Consider the following 20277-nt stretch of genomic DNA (forward strand, 5'->3'; position numbering starts at 1 on the left):
AGGAGCTAACCTATGAGAGATTAAACCATTAATGATTTTCCTCATCCCAGCTCCACAACCATTTGAGTGCATCCCTAGTGCTGTTATTATAAACCTTCTTCATCTCTCCACATCTCACACATAATAAAGAACTAGCTAACTATTTATAGGACATCTGCATATCTTATTCCTACTTTATTTTTTATTTTGCCAGATTTTTATTTACATTATTGTTAGTTAACATATAGTCTAATATTGGGTTTCAGGAGAATTCAGTGATTCATCACTTACATACAACACTTAGTTGTATGTAACAAGTGCCCTCCTTAATACCCATCACCAATTTAGCCCACCCCCCACCCACCTCTTTCCATCAACCCTCAGTTTATTCTCTATAGTTAAGAGTCTCTTATGGTTTGCTTCCCTCTTTTTTTCCTTCCCCATAAGTTCACCTGTTTTGTTTCTTAAATTATACATATGAGTGAAATCATATGGTATTCTCTTTCTCTGACTTACTTTGCTTAGCATAGCTATAGCTCCATCCATGTCATTGCAAATGACAAGATTTCATTCTTTTTGATGGCTAATATTCCATCGTGTGTGTATGTGTGTATGTATATATACACATATATACATACACACATATACATATGTGTATATATATATATATATACATACACACATATACATGTATACATATACATATACACATACACGCATACACACACACGCAATGGAATACACATACACATACACATGTGTAGGGAATACCCTACACATGGGTCGTAGGGTAGTTCTATTTTTAACTTTTTGAGGAATCTCCATACCATTTTCCAGAGTGGCTGCACCAGTTTGCATTCCCACCAGCAGTGCAAAAGAGCTCCCTTTCTCCATATCCTCACCAACATATGTTTCTTGAGTTGTTAATTTTAGCCATTCTGACTGGTATGAGCTGATATCTCATTGTGGTTTTGATTTGTATTTTTGGGATGATAAGTGATGTTGAGCATCTTTGAATGTGCGTGTTAGCCATTTGCATGTCTTCTTTGGAGAAGTCTATTCATGTCTTCTGTCCATTTCTAAACTGGATTGTTTTCTTGGGTGTTGAGTTTGATAGGTTCTTTATAGGTTTTGGATACTAGCGTTTTATCCAATATAGCATTTATAATTATCTTCTCCCATTCTGTCAGCTGCCTTTTAGTTTTGCTGATTGCTTCCTTCACTGTGCAGAAGCTTTTTGTGTTGATGAAGTCCCAATAGTTCATTTTTGCTTTTGTTTCCCTTGCCTCCAGAGATGTGTCTAGTAAGTTGTTACAGGTGAGGTCAAAAAGGTTGCTGCTTGTGTTCTCCTCTAGGATTTTGATGATTTCCTGTCTCACATTTAGATCTTTCATCCATTTTGAATTTATTTTTGTGTATGGTGGAAGAAAGTGGTCCAGTTTCATTCTTCTGCTTGTAGCCATTCAGTTTTCCCAACACCATTTGTTGAAGAGACTGTCTTTTTTCCATTAGATATTCTTTCCTGTTTTGTTGAAGATGCGTTGACCATATAGCTGTGGGTCCATTTCTAGGTTCTCCATTCTGTTCCATTAATTTATGTGTCTCTTTTGTGCCAGTACCACACTGTCTTGATGACTTCAGCTTTGTAATACAGCTTGAAGTCCAGAATTGTGATGCTTCCTGCTTTGCTTTTCTTTTTCAACATTGCTTTAGCTATTCAGGGTCTTTTCTGGTCCTATAAAAATTTTAAAATAGTTTGTTCTAGCTCTGTGAAGAATGAAGGTGTTATTTTGATAGGGATTGCATTGAATGTGTACATGGCATTGGGTAGTATAGACATTTTAACAGTATTTGGTCTTCCAATCAATGAGCATGGAATGTTTTTCCATTTCTTTGTGTCCTCTTCGATTTCTTTCATAAGTGTTCTGTAGTTTTCAGAGAAGAGATCTTTCACCTCTTTGGTTAGGTTAATTCCTAGGTATATTATGTTTTTTGGTGCAGTTGTAAACATGATCCATTCCTTGATTTCTTTTTCTGCTGCTTCATTATTGGTGTATAGAAATGCAATAGATATCTGTATATTGATTTTATATCCTGCGACTTTGCTGAATTCAGGGATCAGTTCTAGCAATTTTTTGGTGGGGTCTGTTGGGTTTCCTACATAAAGTACCATGTAGGTTGCCAATAGTAATGTTTGACTTCTTCCTTGCCAATTTGGATGCCTTTTTTTTTTTAATGTTTAAAGAGAAAGAAAGAGAGAGAATGATCAGGGGAGGGGTAGACAGAGAGGGAGACACAGAATCCAAAGCAGGCTCCAGGGTCTGAGCTGTCAGCACTGAGCCTGATGTGGGGCTTGAGCTTACGAACTGTGAGGTCATGACCTGAACAGAAATCGGATGCTTAACTGACTGAGCTACCCAGATGCCCCTGGATGCCTTTTATTTCTACTTTGGTTATCCTTTTGAATGGGACACATTCCAGTGCCACAATGGAGCCCTACATTTCTTCCTCTTTTTCTCCCTCTCTTCCTTCCTGTAGAGATGATAAGCATTGTTTTCACTTGTTTGAAGGTGTATATTTTCATTCTTTTTTTTTTTTAAGAGAAAGACAGTGTGTGAGCAGGAGAGAGGGGCGCAGAGAGAGAGAGAGAGAGAGAGAGAGAGAGAGAGAGAGTGAGAATCTTAAGCAGGACCCACAGTCAGCATGGAGGCAGACAGAGGGCTCAATCCCATGATCCTAGGATCATGATCTGAGCTGAAATCAAGAGTTGGACACTCAGCTGACTGAGTCACCCAGGTGCTTTGGTGTACATTTTCATTCTTATGGAGTTTCTTCCTTCGCAAATCAGAAAATCAAGGGGGTAAAAAGACAAAATCTACAATTTCCACAAAAATCCCTAGTTTCCTTCTCTTCTTCCCTGAAGTGACCTATTACTAACCTTTCCCTTTGCTTGCTGTGGCTAAATTCCATGGTTCTAGGATACAACTCCCTTGACTAAACATAGTACGATGACAATCCCAGGTCTCTACAGAAGCACTCAAGTAACTTTTCAGTGCCGCTAATTGGCTGTGTTTCCTGCTTGGAGGTTTTACATATGGCTTATTATGCCAGGTGACAATAACATTTCAAAGGTAAGAGCTCTGCATTCTGTGGTTCTCTAAGTCCATGATCATTTTGGCATGGGTTCAGGTGAGTTAGATGGATGGACATAGTGTTTGATACTGGTCAGAGCTTCAAGTGAAAACCCACAGAGCAGTGAAAAGGGAGATGTAATCAACTGGAAGAAATGAATTAATTCTATTATTCAACAGGGAGAGGACAGTGGATAAATTCACAACCAAAAGAGAGAAGACAGCAAGACGAGTGGAGTCAATCATGTCATTGTGAACTGTATTGGAGGAGCTATTCTAGTAACATTTACAGATGTGTTTTGAGTGTTGGTCTCCAGATATAGAATATAGTAGCAGCAGAATAAGAATTTTGGACCATGCTGAAGAAACTAGCTTTGATATACTATGATTTCCTGGGCCACTCACTGGGTGCTCAACTGGAACCATTCTAGCAAAAGAAGTGTGGGGTAGTGGAAATAAACTGGATTGACTAAAACCAAGAGTCAACCATATTAATTCCGGATTTGCCACCAGCTTGTTGGTTAGCTTCAGTAATGCTGTTTATCCTTTCTCTACGTTGGTTTTCCTAACTCTAAAATAAGCAGATTTTATAATCACTAGCAGTTTCATTCAGGTCCCGGCAACAACAGCTTGTCCAAGGCTTGCTGCATTGATAGCAGTAAAAACAAGCACTTTGAGAGCAGGAAGCTCCAGTGAGCATTCCTGTACATCTTTCTGCTCTTCTGTCCTGAGCTCCTTCTATTCATCTCCGGAGGAGCAAACTAGTGGAGAAACCTGTAGGAGGATGAGATGGAGATGTTTCTCTGTGAATTTTATTGTTTTCTGGTAATTCTATGTTAAAATCAACCTCGTCAGCAATTTGCAACTCAGGTTAGGAAGTAGAGGGTTACAGATCTTTGTCTGAGCGACCCCAACCATTGATCTACTTTAAAAATTACTCCAGAATTGTCGTGCATTCTTGAATTGGAGGTGAGCCCATGTTATTTATGATTTGTTTGCTATCTGTGCTGGCAGCACAAGGATGAACAGACCTGGGCCGAGAAGGCAGTCAGCTGGTCACTAGAGGATCTCTGAGGTATCTGTCATTTCTTACATTCTAGGCTTGTGGTGGGGGTGTGGTGAGAGGTCAATGCTGTGTGTGTGTTGAACAGGGTGGGACTCAGGACACTACAAATGCACACTGGAATTTAGTTGCTGATCATCGTTAGTAACCTATTTTCCTTTTGTAGGAGCAGTTAAGTGGACACTTTCACTCTGTCTCCATGGACTAGATCAGAATTAAACCACTATTCTTCCCTTGTTTAAAAGTGGAAACTGGGTGGGGGGCGCCTGGGTGGCTCAGTCAGTTGAGCGTCCGACTTCGGCTGGGGTCATGATCTTCAGTTTCTGAGTTCGAGTCCCGTGTCCGGCTCTGTGCTGACAGCTCAGAGCCTGGAGCCTGCTTCATATTCTGTGTCTGCCCCTCTCGGACTCATGCTCTGTCTCTCTCTCTCTGTCTCTCTCAATAATAAATGTTAAAAAAAATTTTTTTAAATATATGAAATTTATTGTCAAATTGGTTTCCATACAACACACAGTGCTCATCCCAAAAGATGCCCTCTTCACCTACCCTACCCTCCCTCCCACCCCCCATCAACCCTCAGTTTGTTCTCAGTTTTTAAGAGTCTCTTATGCTTTGGCTCTCTCCCACTCTAACCTTTTTTTTTTTTTTCCTTCCCCTCCCCATGGGTTTCTGTTAAGTTTCTCAGGATCCACCTAAGAGTGAACACATATAGTATCTGTCTTTCTCTGTATGGCTTATTTCACTTAGCATCACACTCTCCAGTTCCATCCATGTTGCTACAAAGGGCCATATTTCATTCTTTCTCATTGCCACGTAGTACTCCATTGTGTATATAAACCACAATTTCTTTATCCATTCATCAGTTGATGGACATTTAGGCTCTTTCCACAATTTGGCTATTGTTGAGAGTGCTGCTATAAACATTGGGGGTACAAGTGCCCCTATGCATCAGTATTCCTGTATCCCTTGGGTAAATTCCTAGCAGTGCTATTGCTGGGTCATAGGGTAGGTCTATTTTTAATTTTTGGAGGAACCTCCACACTGTTTTCCAGAGCGGCTGTACCAGTTTGCATTCCCACCAACAGTGCAAGAGTGTTCCCGTTTCTCCACATCCTCGCCAGCATTTATAGTCTCCTGATTTGTTCATTTTGGCCACTCTGACTGGCGTGAGGTGATATCTGAGTGTGGTTTTGATTTGTATTTCCCTGATGAGGAGCGACGTTGAGCATCTTTTCATGTGCCTGTTGGCCATCTGGATGTCTTCTTTAGAGAAGTGTCTATTCATGTTTTCTGCCCATGTCTTCACTGGATTATTTGTTTTTTGGGCGTGGAGTTTGGTGGGCTCTTTATAGATTTTGGATACTAGCCCTTTGCCCGATATGTCATTTGCAAATATCTTTTCCCATTCCGTTGGTTGCCTTTTAGTTTTGTTGATTGTTTCCTTTGCTGTGCAGAAGCATTTTATCTTCATGAGGTCCCAATAGTTCATTTTTACTTTTAATTCCCTTGCCTTTGGGGAATGTGTCAAGTAAGAAATTGCTGCGGCTGAGGTCAGAGAGGTGTTTTCCTGCTTTCTCCTCTAGGGTTTTGATGGTTTCCTGTCTCACATTGAGGTCCTTTATCCATTTTGAGTTTATTTTTGTGAATGGTGTCAGAAAGTGGTCTAGTTTCAACCTTCTGCATGTTGCTGTCCAGTTCTCCCAGCACCATTTGTTCAAGAGACTGTCTTTTTTCCATTGGATGTTCTTTCCTGCTTTGTCAAAGATGAGTTGGCCATACGTTTGTGGGTCTAGTTCTGGGGTTTTTATTCTATTCCATTGGTCTATGTGTCTGTTAAAAAATTTTTTTTAAAGTGGAAACTGGGGGCACCTGGGTTGGTCAGTTGGTTGAGCGGCTGAATTGGGCTCAGGTGATGATCTTACGGTTCGTGAGTTTGAGCCCAGCATCAGAGTAACTGCTATCAGCTCAGAGCCTGCTTCAGACCCTCTGTCTCCCTCTCTCTTTGCCCCTCTCCCACTCTCTCTCTCTCCCTCAAAAATAAATAAAAACATTAAAAAAAGTGGAAACTGATACCAAGTATGGCCTCTAACAACCTTTCAGTATAGGCAGAAAGTGAAAGACTGGCTAGGAAGCAGTGTCATCCACGAGTGTACCATCCTGTTTTCCAACTTTTTACCAACACTAGGAGTTAACTACTATTTAAATCTGAGCTAAGCAGATGCATGAAAAATATCCATTTTTGTGTGGAAGAGAAAATAAGGTCTTGTGTAAAAACTAAAAAAAGTTTAGATTGACTGGTATGTGGAAAGCATGGATGGAATAACTGTCAGCTTCAAGGAGGGTAATTTAGAATCAATCATTTGCTTGGATGAATTGTATCCATGGGGAGGTTACTGGTGATAATCCCTAGGAAAGGAATCTAACTGCTACCAAGATGAGCTGCTTTTTATTAATGTGAATATCATCTATATCATCGTCAAGAAAAAGTCTAAAAAGACATTTAAAACACATATATAAGAACGTTTATGTCAAGCAACAGAGAATTAAATAGTGGTCTTTGTTAGAGCGGTCACACATGTCAGACTTCGGCCCAGGTCATGATCTCAGGGTTTGTGAGTTCAAGCCCCGTGTTGGGCTCTGTGCTGAGAGCTCGGAGCCCGGGACCTGCTTCAGATTCTGTCTTCTTCCTCTCTCTGCCCGCCCCTCTCCCATTCATGCTCTGTCTCTCAAACATAGACAAACGTTAACAAATTTAAAGTTAGAGCAGGAACAGGGCACTATTAGTGTTAGTGTTTTTGGTTTTGTCACCACAATGTAAGAAAAATTTGCCTTCACCTCACAAATGTCAAGGAAGAGTATGAGAAAGGACTTGATAGAGTAAGGAGTTGTGCAGAGTGTGCTGTTGAGGAATGGGAAGAAGTAGAGAGATGTAACGAAGGCCCAGGCATTGCAGGCTGGATGAAGAATGTGGAGGGGAGCCGTGGCCTGGAACATTTGAGTGTGTGTGTGAGGCAGGGGTAAATACCATTCGATGCCTGTCCAGGGAAGAAGAGGCAGTTCAGCTAAGACTGGGAGGTATAGGGAGGAGTGTAGTAACAGAGTTACCACAGGTATGGTGTTCATCTTTGCTATAACTTGGAAGATACAGTATGATGATACCTAGGCAGAATGTCCTCCACAAACCCATAACTGTGTCACTCTCTAGCCCTTATCCTTCGATGGGGTGGTGAGTGCCACGCTCTGGCATCCTGCACACCTCTCTTTCCTTCCTTCCTCTAACTCATTTTTTCTTGCTAACTTATAGATATGAGAAATATACATATCAGGTCTTCAAAGAAAGCTCATAATGATTTTCCTAGAACTTGCCAATGTGACCATGGATATGGTATCTTATACTGTGAGATGTCCAAATTATGAAATTTACATCACTTGATTATTTCATGGAGTTGAGCAATTTACAAAAGTCTATTAACTTGTGGTCATATACGAGATATCTCTGAAACGACAGAAAAAATACAACAGAACTACCCATAAAAATAAGTACAGGTATCCTTATTTTTTGCAGTACTTTTTTGTGACGCAGTATACTACAAGGATATCTGAATTGCGTTGTGACTGAAATGGTCTGCAGGAGCACACATCAGTCTTCGTCAGGTTTTCTGACAATGATATTATGGCCCAGGATTAAGATCAGTGCCATTTCTCCTGAATCAGTTTCTCCTTACCCTCCTCTTTCAGGTGGCGTGAGAGGTGTCACTGCTGACAGAGGCAATGGAGGAGGCCAATCACTCGGCGGTGCTGCAGTTTGTGTTCCTGGGACTCTCCACCTCAGGGGACATCCAGCTCTTTCTCTCCCTCTTTTCCTGTGTGTTCTATGTGGCGAGCCCAGTGGGAAACCTCCTCATTGCGCTAAGTGTGACCTCTGTCCCCGGTTTACAGTCCCCCACATACTTCCTGCTGGCCAACCTTTCCATCACCGACATGATATTTTGCTGTTGCACAGCTCCCAAGATGATTTATGATGTTTTAAGATAATGCAAAACCATCTCTTTTGGGTGCTGTGTAGTTCAGATCTTCTTTATCCGTGCAGTTGGGGGCATTGACATGGTGCTCTCATCGCCATGGCCTCTGACAGATATGTTGCCATATGTAAGCCTCTGCACTGCCTGACCATCATGACCCCCATGGAGGTGCATTTTATTTCTAGTCACTTCCTGGATCATTGGCCTTATTCATTCAGTGACTCAACGGGGTTTTGTTGTAGACTTGCCTTTCTGTGGGCCTAATGAATTAGACAGCTTTTTTTGTGACCTTCCTCGGTTCATCAAGCTTGCTTGCAGAGAGACAAACACATTGGGATTCATGGTTACTGCCAACAGTGTCTTTATTTCTGTGGCCTCCCGTTTACTTCTAATCATCTCTTACGTCTTTGTTTTGGTGACTGTTCAGAAAATCTTCAGGTAGTATGTCCAAGGCCCTCTCCACTCTGTCAGCTCATGTCACTGTGGTTGTTTTGTTCTTTGGGCCATTAATCTTGTTCTATGTGTGGCCATTTCCCACATCTCATCTGGAGAAATTCCTTGCCATCTTTGATGCAGTTATCACGATCCTTTTCTGAATCCAGTCACCTATACTTTTAGGAATAGAGATATGAAGGTGGCAATGAGGAGCCTCTGCTCTCAGTTTGTAAGTTAATGTCTTTTAAACATGTGGAGGATTGAACTGTGATGTCATTCCCTGGACTCTGGTTATAGAAGAGACTTACAGGTCATGGATTTCTTATCTCACCAGGGGTCATACCTGTAGATGGTGGCAAACACAATTAGTATAAATGTTAATCAATCCCCTTTGAAAGGCAATATGTAGTTTATTGTTCATTTTTTAAAAAGTGTTTATTTATTTTGGGAGACAGTGCACGTACAAGCGGGAGGAGGGGTGGAGAGAGAGGGAGAGAGAGAATCCCAGGCAGGCTCTAAGCCCAGTATGGAGCCTGACATTGGGCTCAATTTCACAAACCTGCAAGATAATTACCTGAGCAGAGATCAAGAGTTGAACAGCTAACCAACTGAGCCACCAAGTCACCCCTGTGTTGCTCATTTCCTATTTTTCCCACAGTAAACATACTATCTCAGTTTAAGGATAAATGTTAATTTTTCCTTCATGTTATGTTTCTTATTATACAGCTGATTGATTTTCTATATTTTCAGCTCCTTATCTGTCAGCCTTCCTCATTATTCTATTGCTAATCTGGATTTTTCAGGGCCCAGCAAGGAGATAATAACCAAAGCAGTTATCATGAGGGAAAATGTTGGTATAAAGAATGGTTAACTAAATATAAAGCTGTTAACTAGTTATTTGAAAAAGAATAAACCCTGAGATACCACAGACATAGCATTTGTACGAAGTAGCTCTCACCCCTAGGGATGGAAAATAAAGGGTAGCAGTTAGAATAAGTACACTTGGAAGAAAAAAGCTATTAAGATCTTGGAGGAAGGACCTGTAGAGTTGAAACTCAAATATCTGAGGAGGGGCTGCTGCTTGTGTCTCTGAGCTCAGAGGAAGGCAGGGTCACCACCTCTGAGGAAAGGGTGCTGGTGGCCAACACAGGTGTTCCTGAGGAGGGTGTGATGAAGTGAGCACCTCTAAGGCTGGAACACCGCTGCTGCCTTGGAAAGAAATCAGGGTTGCTGAGGTGAACAGGGCGTTGGGCGATGCTCACAGGCACAGTGAGCAGAGAGGAAGCCCACAGGCAGCAAAGAGGAGCGAGCAAAGAAGTCCTCTGTTCCGTTTCTAGCCTTGCAGTCGCCCTCTAGTGCCCTCTAAGGGCAGAGCTGGCAAGAAAGAAAGGAGTTTGCAGAGCCTCAGTGCCTGCATCCTAACAGAGTATAGAAAGATACCTCAGAGCTGAAAGATTGCTTGTATAGCACATGCAGTAACATGGAAAATTATTAAAATTCAACTTGGGAGGGTCGCACGGTTGTTAAATTTTTCAAGTAAAGTAAACATCATCTCATAGATTCTCCCTATTTTAAAAAGTTTCAGGTACTGGAAAATTAGTTAATTAGTTCAAGACCATAAAGGGACTATATGGAAGATCTAAATTCCGAGTTTAAGTTGCCAGGCTCCTTGTCTTTTGTTGCCATCTATCATTTTAGATCTTGTGTCCTCATTTGCTAAGTCTTACATCTCCATTGGACTGTTGAGTTTTCACTAATGTGTACCAGTATATCTTTCACTTTGTATCTTGAATGTCTGTTTGTCAGAGCTTCAACATTCCTGAATGATTTTCACTTAATAAATATATTTGGCCCCAATTTTACGTTTCTTTTTTGATCTTTTGTTTCACTTATTTATTTTTTAAAGTTTATTTATTGAGAGAGAGTGAGAGATTGGGGAAGGAGCAGAAAGAGGGAGAGAGAGAATCCCAAGCAGCTCTGCTCTGTTAAGTACAGAACCCCATTTAGAGCTCAATGCACATTTCCAAGCAGGGCTTGAACCTAGGAACTGTGAGATTGTGACCTGAGCCAAAATCAAGAGTTAAGACGCTTAACAGACTGAGCCATCCAGGTACCCTCTTTGGTTCATTTAAATAGAGCTTTTACTTTGGGAGAATTTTAGATTTACAGAGAAGTTGCAAAGGTTGTCCGGGGAGTTCCCATATGGCCTTCACCCAGTATCAGTTTCAGTTTCTTCTATTGTTATCATCTTACATTTCTGTGGTACACGGAGAGATCAACAGTGGTACGTGCCTATTAACTAATGATAGACGTTATTCAGATTTCACCAGTTTTTTCATTTTACCCTTTTCTTTTCTAGAGTTCAATCAAGGAAACAAGACATTTAGCTGTCATGATTCCTTAGCAATCTCTGGTTTCTTGAGTTTCATAGTCTTACCTGGTTTTCCATGGTGTTGACAGCTTTCAGGAATATTGGTCAGATATTTTGTAGAATGTCCTCTCAATTTGGGTTTGTCTGAATTTTTTCTTCATAATTTGACTGGGATTCTGGGTTTTTGAAAAGAATACTATAAATCATACCAGGGGTACGTAATATACACGTCATCCCTAGTGATGTTAAACTTGCTCAGTTGCTTTATTATGTGATCCTAATGAAAAACAAGTGAGATGTTACTTGTGTAGCTATTTTTTTACTTAAAAATTTTCACCTTTTCTTTCAGTTCCCTAGTTCATTTAAATGCAGGGAAATTGATATTTATCAAGCTGTTCTATGCAATTTGCATAACATTCTCAGAAGGTGAATATTATCAAATTACCTAAGTAAGCTTTTATTATTGATGATAGGATTTAAAGTAGCAAACCATATAACAGAGATGATCTTCTTAAATAATCTAGTGTCATTTGCCCCTCGCCTGACTCATTTATAACACTTCCCTTTGTTGCTTGGATCACAATGAATATATTTTTTAGGAGGCAATTTCCTTGACTAATTGACTTTAGTTTTGCAATCCCAGGTCAGGATAACATTAGTTGGTCACTATCCTTCAGTTCAGTTAATTAGCTATGTGTTCCATATATAGATAACATTTATACACCTCCTGTGTGCTTGAGATTATAGTCTGAGAATAGCTCCAAGGGAAGGATGGAATGAAATAGACAACAGGAGAAAGATCAAACTAGGTAAACTTCAATCAGGAGGAAAACTCAGGTAAGGGTTTGCTTTTGTGTATTTCAATTAGCTTTTGCCCAGAGGCAGAAAGAAACATGTGTTAGTGGTGGGGAGATGATGAGTAGAGCAGGAAATAAACATGAATGGTTGTCAACATGAAAAACTGAATTAACCTTAAGTTTTAATAAGGACTTGGAAATGACTTGGAGATTCAGGGGGTGAGAATGCAGATACACTGCAGAGTCTGGAATCCACACTGTGGTCAGGCCCAGGATTCAGGCTGAATTGTTAACTGTACCAAGGGGTCTTTAGGGAGAGTTATTAGTACGCAAAGTAAATACAAATATGTGTGCGGTCGTGATAACAAGCTTGCTTTACCTTTATCTTCAGGGAACTCAAATATGAGAGAAAGTTCATTAGGTAGAAGTGATAAGTGACATTAAACACACCCCCAAGTTCATAGAATCAAGATGGAGAAAGGATAATAGAAAATCTGCTTAGAAGAAAAGTATCTAGGCATCTAACTCACCTTAAACTAAACTAATGTAGTGTAGGTTAAAACTAGGTGGTGGAAGGATGGAGAAAAAAGTAGGAAACTAAATGTATCATCTTTAACAACCAGTAATCGATCCTCCCGTTTTTGTTTATATTCTTTAAACTTTTGTTAGAATTTTTTTCTAGGTCCCTCCAGTGAGATGTTTTATGGTGAAATGGCGGTGATTTCGTGGTGAAATAGCGCCAAAGATGAAGGGATAGAAGATGATCCTATGAAGGAAGACTAAAGGACTGGAGGTGGGTAATCTAGAGGGTACAGACGAGTGATGTTTATTTGCTTCTCCCAAGATCAAGGATAATAAACATTTATCTGAGAGAGTGCTGACAATGTCTTTCTATTCACAGAGAAAGAATCAAGTGGACATCGGTTTACTTGAAAGAATGAGAGGTTTTCTTTTTGTAAGGATGAATCTTTGGATTGCTATGTTAATAAAAAGTGGGACACTAAGGAAGAAAATGAATTTTCAAACCAGGTAAACTGTAGAGAAACCACCATGTCCTGGGTGGAGAAACCGAAGAAAAGAACTGGGTCAGAACACATTTTTAGATCTCTTCCAACTGAGTGATTTTATTCATTGGGCATAATGAGCTTCTCTCTGTTTTTCTTCCCCAGAAAATTTTAAAATGTAAAATTCCCATGAGTCTATTCTAAGAGGTTGCCCAATTCTAATTCCATATAAATCAAGACATTAGATGATGGTTCCATTAAATGCTGCAGAATCTGAATTTACTGCATACCATGATCATTTACATAGTCTAAATGAAATGATGGCTGTAATTCTTGTCATGATTCTTGAGAGAAATAGCTAGACCACAAGTAAAGAACGCAAAGTGGAATATCTTCTAATGGCAATGGCCTTAGAGGAGCAGCCCTGTTTCCATGGAAGGCCTGTGATATCTCAAAGTGACTGAACCTAGGACCTTCCTCTAGAGGCCATTCAGAGACTGTATCTCAGAGCCACTGGAGAGATACTCAAGAAATCTGAATACTTGAAGACAGGAGCTGAGTAAGTTTCCAGATTTCCTATTTGTTATTTGTAGTAATTTTTCTTTTTTGTTCTTTAAGGGATGTAAAGTAGGTACATTTTGTCTTTGAACCCATTTATCCTTCTTTTCTCAGCGTTAGCTCTCATTCCTGGGGTCTGGCCCTCTCCTCCTGAGCTCATCTGTGTTTTTCCCTGACTTCTGCAGCAACCTATCTAAGCTCATCCTTCTTTGGTGTTGAATGAGGCATAAATGAATCTGTTATTTCTTCACTGTGAAAACTTACTTCTTGCATACACAATATCTCAGCTGAGGAAAGCCATCTGGTAACTTCCTTGTTTGTCTCTAATACCTTAATGCAGCACCTTTCCCTTAGCAATGTAAGTAAAACTAGGGGATGCAGTATGTTAGTCAAAAAGAACGCGACTCTAATGCTAGGTGCTAGTAGGAAGGAATTCTGAGCATTGGGGCTTTTGAGACTGTATATCTGAACAAGCTCCCAGTCTGCCATTTCTTACTGTTTAACATATTTTCCCATCTAATTGACCATCTCGAATTCTTGCTGCATTCAAAAACCCAATTTCCCATTGCCTTCCTTGTTGTCATTTCTATCAATTTCTGATTTTTAAAATGTAAGTTTCTTTTTCTCCAAAATTGTCCTTTTTGCCCTTGTGCTAGACTCTCTATTTATGTAAACTTTACAAAGATCACATAGTTTTTTTTTTCCTGAATGACCCAATAAATCCTTTGCTGATTTTGCTAACCCTATTCCTTAAATTTTTATTAATAGGCAGGTTTAGCAGTATTTCTTTTATCTTCTCACTTGTTATTTTTTTTTGCTGTTCACATTACAATTTGGAGGAAGCACCACTTATATTTTTGTCTCATAGTATATTCTCATTGCATTCCTATTTCATACTCCTCCTTCCAAAGAAGACTCAGAAAAGTTTTGGCTAACACACTGTTTTACTTAGTGATCATAAGGAATGTTTTTTGCCTTATTTTTCTGCTCACTCCATAGAAAAAAATTTTATTAGTAAGTTCATAGTTCGTGATATCGAGGTTTGGTTTTAAGTCAAATCATTTAATGGTTTAAGTGACTGTTACTTAAAATTGTCCTGATAACTGATACAAAAATACTTGTTGAATGAATGAATGTGTAAGTTACGAAATACAGCCAACATAATTTCTGAGCTGCTCTTCAGTCAGTACAAACAACTGTGATACACAAAACTTGCTCCAAGTGTCTTATAATATATTTGGGGAGGTAAAATCCATGTATGTTTATTAGAAAGTCACTGAAAAATTAGTGTGATAGATATCAAAGATGTAAAAATTCATATAAAAAGTCAGGATACTGAGAAGAGATTCTGTGAATGTGGACATTGAACTAGAAGGAAGCAGAGTGTTTGAGACTCCCCAGTATTTGATGAATTACAGTGTTTCTTCAAGGGTTCTTATCCTTTCTAGAGAAAAGACTCTGTATGTAACAGACCAAAATTGAATTTTATGACATGAATATCAACTTCACAGAAGCAGAAAATCTTGCCTATGCTGTAACCTCAATGTGTGGAATGGTGCTTGGCATTGTGGGTCCTCAAAAATATTTACTAAATTCATGACTGAAAATCATCTCAAAGTCATTCAGAGAACCACTCAGGACTAAAGTATATACCCAGTTTTTCCAGAACACGTTGGTTGGCTGATTATCTTGGGATAATCCCAGGATAGGTTCCTTATTATTGGTGGATATTAGTTGGTCAGACTTGGTCCTAGATGTGTTTGGAGTCAGAAGTGTCTTATGTGTAGTTTCAGAGGAAAGGTCTGGATGCACCATCTGTCCTTCATCCTTTAATATCTCTTCCATGTTCTTGACAGGCTCTCTGAAATTTCCTCCATCTGATTCACTGGTTAGTGATAAGGTCTTCCTTTTCCCACTAAAATTATTTGTTCACTTGTGAGAGGTGTACAGAATAATAGTCTTGAAGGCGTCCATGTCTTAATCCCCGAGACTGTGAATATATGTTACTTTACGTGGCACAAGGGACTTTGTTGATGTGATTAAGAATTTTGAGATGGGCAAATTATCCTGGATTATCTGAGTCAGCCCCATGTAATCACACGGCATATACCTTACAAGGGGAAGGCAGGATGGACAGAGTCAGAGAGGAGAGGTGATAACAGTTGCTGAGTTTGGAGTGCTGTACCATGAAGAGGGAGGGAGGGGTCATGAAGCAAAGAATGCAGGCATCCTTGGAAGAAGGAGGGCCATGAATTCTCTCCTAGGTCTTCTGGAAGGAATGCAGCTCTGCCGACACCTTGATTCTAGCTCGGAAGACCCATTTTGGCCTTCTCATCTGCAGAACTGTGAGATGTCACATTGGTGTGTTTTAAAACTACCAGGTTTCCAGTAATTTGTTATTGCAGAAATAGATAATGAATACATATAGAACAAATACAAAGTTCTATTTAAGGCAAATAACTTTCAATGGAGCCAGGTGTTCTTGATCCTCTGTGGACCCTCCCACCAGTTAACTTTGTGAGAGTGAGCAGGTCCTCAGGTATATCTCTTTGTATGTAAATTGTTTCACTGGTGTAACATGAAGTTGTACTCAGTCAAAAACCACCACTGAGTTGGACCTCTGATAATTTATTTCTGGCAGATTTTCATCTTTAAAGAACTGTAATTGTGGATCCTGAGAAACTTAACAGAAACCCATGGGGGAGGGGAAGGGAAAAAAAAGAGGTTAGAGTGGGAGAGAGGCAAAGTATAAGAGACTCTTAAAAACTGAGAATAAACTGAGGGAGGGAGGGGAGGGTGGGTGATGGGTATTGAGTAGGGCACCCTTTGGGATGAGCACTGGGTGTTGTATGGAAACCAATTTGACAATAAATTTCATATATTGAAAAAAAAAAAAGAACTGTAATTGTCTCCTACGTTTCCATGCTCCGATCTTGCTATTGTCCCTTAGTTCTTTTCCTGCCCTTTATCTCTATAACTCAGTTATGACCCTCTCTCATTGAAGACCCATATATTGGCTGGCTGTTTTCACCCAGTTCCTTTCCTGTTATTCTTTTATCCATTCCAGATGTATTTTGAAAAGAAAAGAGACTGCTTTTATGTGGCAGAGTTCTTATCTTTGGGTATTCAATGAGGATGTATCTCTATTTCTTTTTTTTAAATTTTTTGTTTTTTACTTTATTTAGTGTTTTTTATTTATGAGAAAGAGACAGAGACAGACAAACAGACAGACAGAGACAGAGCATGAGTGTGGGAGGGGCAGAGTGAGAGAGGGACACAGAATCCGAAGCAGGCTCTAGGTTCTGAGCTGTTAGCACACAGCCCGATGCAGGCTTGAACCCACAAGCTGTGAGACCATGACCTGAGTTGAAGCTGGACACCCAACTGACTGAGCCACCCAGGTGCCCCATCTCTATTTATTTCTCTTTCTTTCTTTCTTTCTTTCTTTCTTTCTTTCTTTCTTTCTTTTAAGTTTATTCATTTTGAGAAAGAGAGAAGGAGCATGCACATGCAAATGGGGCAGGGACAGAGAGAGAGGGAGACAGAGAGAATCCCAGGCTGGTTCCACAATGTCAGTGCAGAGTTTGATGAGGGGCCCGAACTCAGGAACCATGAGATCATGACCAGAGCCCAAGTCAGATACCGAACCTACTGAGCCATCCAGGTGCCCACATCTCTATTTCTGTTTGTGTGTCTACTACCAGAGGAGATTATTTGCCTCAGGTCATTACATGTATTATGTTAAAAATTGAAAATTTTTTCTCAAAGTGAGTATCATTAAAAGATAAAATGATTTTTTCCAGTTGAAACATATCAAATAACTTCTATCAACTATTTAAAATTTTTTGACATTTATTTATTTTTGAGAGGCAGAGAGAGACAAAGCACAAGCAGGAGAGGGGTGGAGAGAGAGAGAGAGAGAGAGAGAGAGAGAGAGAGAGAGAGAGAGAATCCGAAGCAGACTCCAGGCTCTGAGCTGTAAGCACAGATCCTGACACGGGGCTCGAACTCACGAACTGTGAGGATCATGACCTAAGCTGAAGTTGGATGCTTAACGCATTGAGCCACCTAGGTGCCCCTCTATCAACTATTTTAAATTAATAATTGAGATCCCATATTTCACTTGATGATAGAATTCTTTTCTGAAATAATTATTTTGTGTAGTTAGACAACTGTGTGAATGAAGCTTGGGATCCTGTGATAACTCCTGACTTGTACCATAAAATATACTATTAATATGAACTTTAGTGAATTATGATGGACTCTCTTGACTCCAGGGTCATTCTTTACTGCCTTTAATTTTTTCCCTTCATTCAATCAGTGTGATGCACTCATTAAATAACGACTTGTGTTAGTTACCTCTGGTGTTTTTAATGGAGGTAGGGGATACCCATATGAACTAAAATTATTCCTGTACCCAAGAGACTACACTGGTTAACTTGAGAGATGGAAATGGATATAATCATGAGAGATAGAGTGAAATAAATGCTAACAGTACAGAGTAGAGAGACTTAGGCAGGTTTGGAAGATTTCACAGGGAGGGATATTTGAGCTGGGACACTGAAAATTGGGACATTAGAGAACAGAATGAGAAATTTTGAAAGTGGAAAGAAGGAAAATGTTTAGTCTAATTAAGCAACAGGAATAACAGAGACTTTGAAAGTTCTTTGCTGTGCATGAGGAATTGTTAGGTGGCTCACACGAGTGGCTGAAATCCTATCCATTTATAAGAAATCATAGTCAAAAGTATTTGAAGTTGACCCTGTATGTTACTGAGGTAGAATGCAGGGCAGGAAGAAATAATAAGAGTGAGAGTAGAAGAAACCAGAAACCAGAAGGGAAACAGGTCCAGAGGTGGAATTCATTTAGTTGTAGCAGTTTTGGATCCACACTGGCATTGGGCACCTCTTGCCTCCTCCAGGTAGAAGACCAATATAAATCAGATGAAGCTTATTTGGCTGTGTGAACTGCTAATAGGATAACTGTTTTTATGGACTGTAGGCTTCCTTATGTAAACACTAATACTTGGCTAGGCAATTGTTTTTTATTTTCTTTCTTCCTTTAGGTAACATGAAAACTGATCCTGGTATCTGAGGCAATGGATAGAAGGAATCAGTCGACAGTATCAGAGTTTGTGCTCCTGGGACTCACTAATTCATGGGAGATCCAACTTCTCCTTTCTGTTTTCTCTTTTTTGTTCTACTTGGCAAGCATGATGGGAAACCTTATCATTGTGTTCACTATAACCTTGGATGCTCATTTGCACTTCCCTATGTATTTCCTCCTGGCTAACCTCTCAGTCATTGATATGTTGTTTTGCTCAATCATAGCCCCTAAAATGATTTGTGATATTTTCAAGAAGCGCAAATCCATCTCTTTCTGTGGATGCTTTACCCAGATCTTCTTTAGCCATGCTGTCGGGGGCACTGAGATGGTGCTGCTTATAGCCATGGCCTTCGACAGATATGTGGCCATATGTAAGCCTCTGCACTACTTGACCGTCATGAGTCCCAGGATGTGTCTATACTTTGTAGTCACTTCCTGGGTCATTGGCTTCATCCATTCATTGATTCAAGTAGTTTTTGTGGTAGACTTGCCTTTTTGTGGCCCTAACGTGTTGGACAGTTTTTATTGTGACCTTCCCCGGCTCCTCAGCCTTGCCTGCACAAACACCCAAGAACTGGAGTTCATGGTTACTGTGAATAGTGGGCTCATTTCTGTGGGCTCCTTTATCGTGCTGGTCATTTCATACATCTTCATTTTGTTTACTGTTTGGAAACATTCCTCTGGTGGCTCATCCAAGGCTATCTCTACACTGTCAGCTCATATCACTGTGGTAGTTTTGTTCTTTGGGCCACTGATGTTTTTCTACACATGGCCTTCTCCCACATCCAACCTGGATAAGTATCTTGCTATTTTTGATGCATTTATCACTCCTTTTCTGAATCCAGTCATCTATACATTCAGGAACAAAGAGATGAAAGCGGCAATGAGGAGATTGTGCAGTCATGTTGTGCATTACCGGACGATCTTGTGAACTGCTGGCTATGAAGATATGAAATCATAGATTCTCCCTCATGCTGGTTGTAGAAAAGACATTTTACAATTTCAGGAAAATACTCAACACTTAAGATGTTATATGCCTAGAAAAGTACTATCTATGATATTATGATATCGATTTCACCATTAATTTAGAAGCGATGTTATTCTTTGATAGTCTATACATCAAAGTGTCAAAAACCAAATCATATGTGCTTTGTCACCTACATGGTTAGGAGCATGCCACATAATTGAATAACCAAGATTTATTTTATCTTCCTTCTGCTTACGATTTTAAGTCTCAATTTCAATTTTCTTTTTTTCTACTTTGTTTGATTCTTATTTCTCCATTTTCTGCTTCCTTGGTGTCCTTATCAGGCTCCTCTATCTGGCAGTGTATAAAATTGCTAATTCTATGTTAGAATGGTAGAAGTTAAAGCTAGACTGAATTACCAACATCACTGCTTCTGATCCTCCTGGTGCCCTAGCTGTAACCCAAGAAATGAGGGGTGACTGCAATTGGCCCAGGAGCAGGACAGAAATTACCAGAGAGCCAGGCACCAGAAACTATGTCCTTGGTTGCCATGTCACTGGCCCATCACTTTCAAATCAATTTTGCATTTGAATTTCTGAACAAATTCTACTCTTCCAGTTATTTCCTATGGATCTATTTAAAGAAAGAGGTTTATATCTCTTATGTATTCCTTTTTTTTTACTGGTAAATAGTCATCAACATTGAGCACTTCCTTATCATTTCTAAGTCTTTTCTTAGATTCTACCATGACCATACTCAAATTCCTAAAGGGTCACTGTGGCCCTTTTGTTTGAATGAAGGCATGTGGGAGTTAACTATATACAGACTCCTAGTCTAGAGCAAT

General features: G+C 39.8%; 1 protein-coding gene and 1 pseudogene across 1 annotated transcript; both read left to right on the plus strand.

The window, feature by feature from the left end:
- The first annotated feature begins 7933 nt into the window (after nucleotides 1-7933).
- On the plus strand, nucleotides 7934-8868 carry LOC132668399 (olfactory receptor 4F6-like; annotated as a pseudogene).
- A 9587-nt stretch (nucleotides 8869-18455) lies between these two features.
- LOC132669332 (olfactory receptor 4F15) lies at nucleotides 18456-19397 on the plus strand. Its single transcript, XM_060619050.2, has one exon. The coding sequence runs from the start codon at nucleotides 18459-18461 to the stop codon at nucleotides 19395-19397; it is 939 nt and encodes a 312-aa protein (XP_060475033.2). The 5' UTR covers nucleotides 18456-18458.
- Nucleotides 19398-20277: the final 880 nt, after the last annotated feature.

The sequence above is a fragment of the Panthera onca genome, chromosome B3, assembly GCF_046562875.1.
Source record: "Panthera onca isolate mPanOnc1 chromosome B3, mPanOnc1 haplotype 2, whole genome shotgun sequence".
Lineage (NCBI taxonomy): Eukaryota > Metazoa > Chordata > Mammalia > Carnivora > Felidae > Panthera > Panthera onca.

Excerpts from the sequence above, each read along its gene's own strand:
- LOC132669332 (XM_060619050.2), top strand. The coding sequence starts at position 18,459 with ATGGATAGAAGGAATCAGTCGACAGTATCAGAGTTTGTGCTCCTGGGA.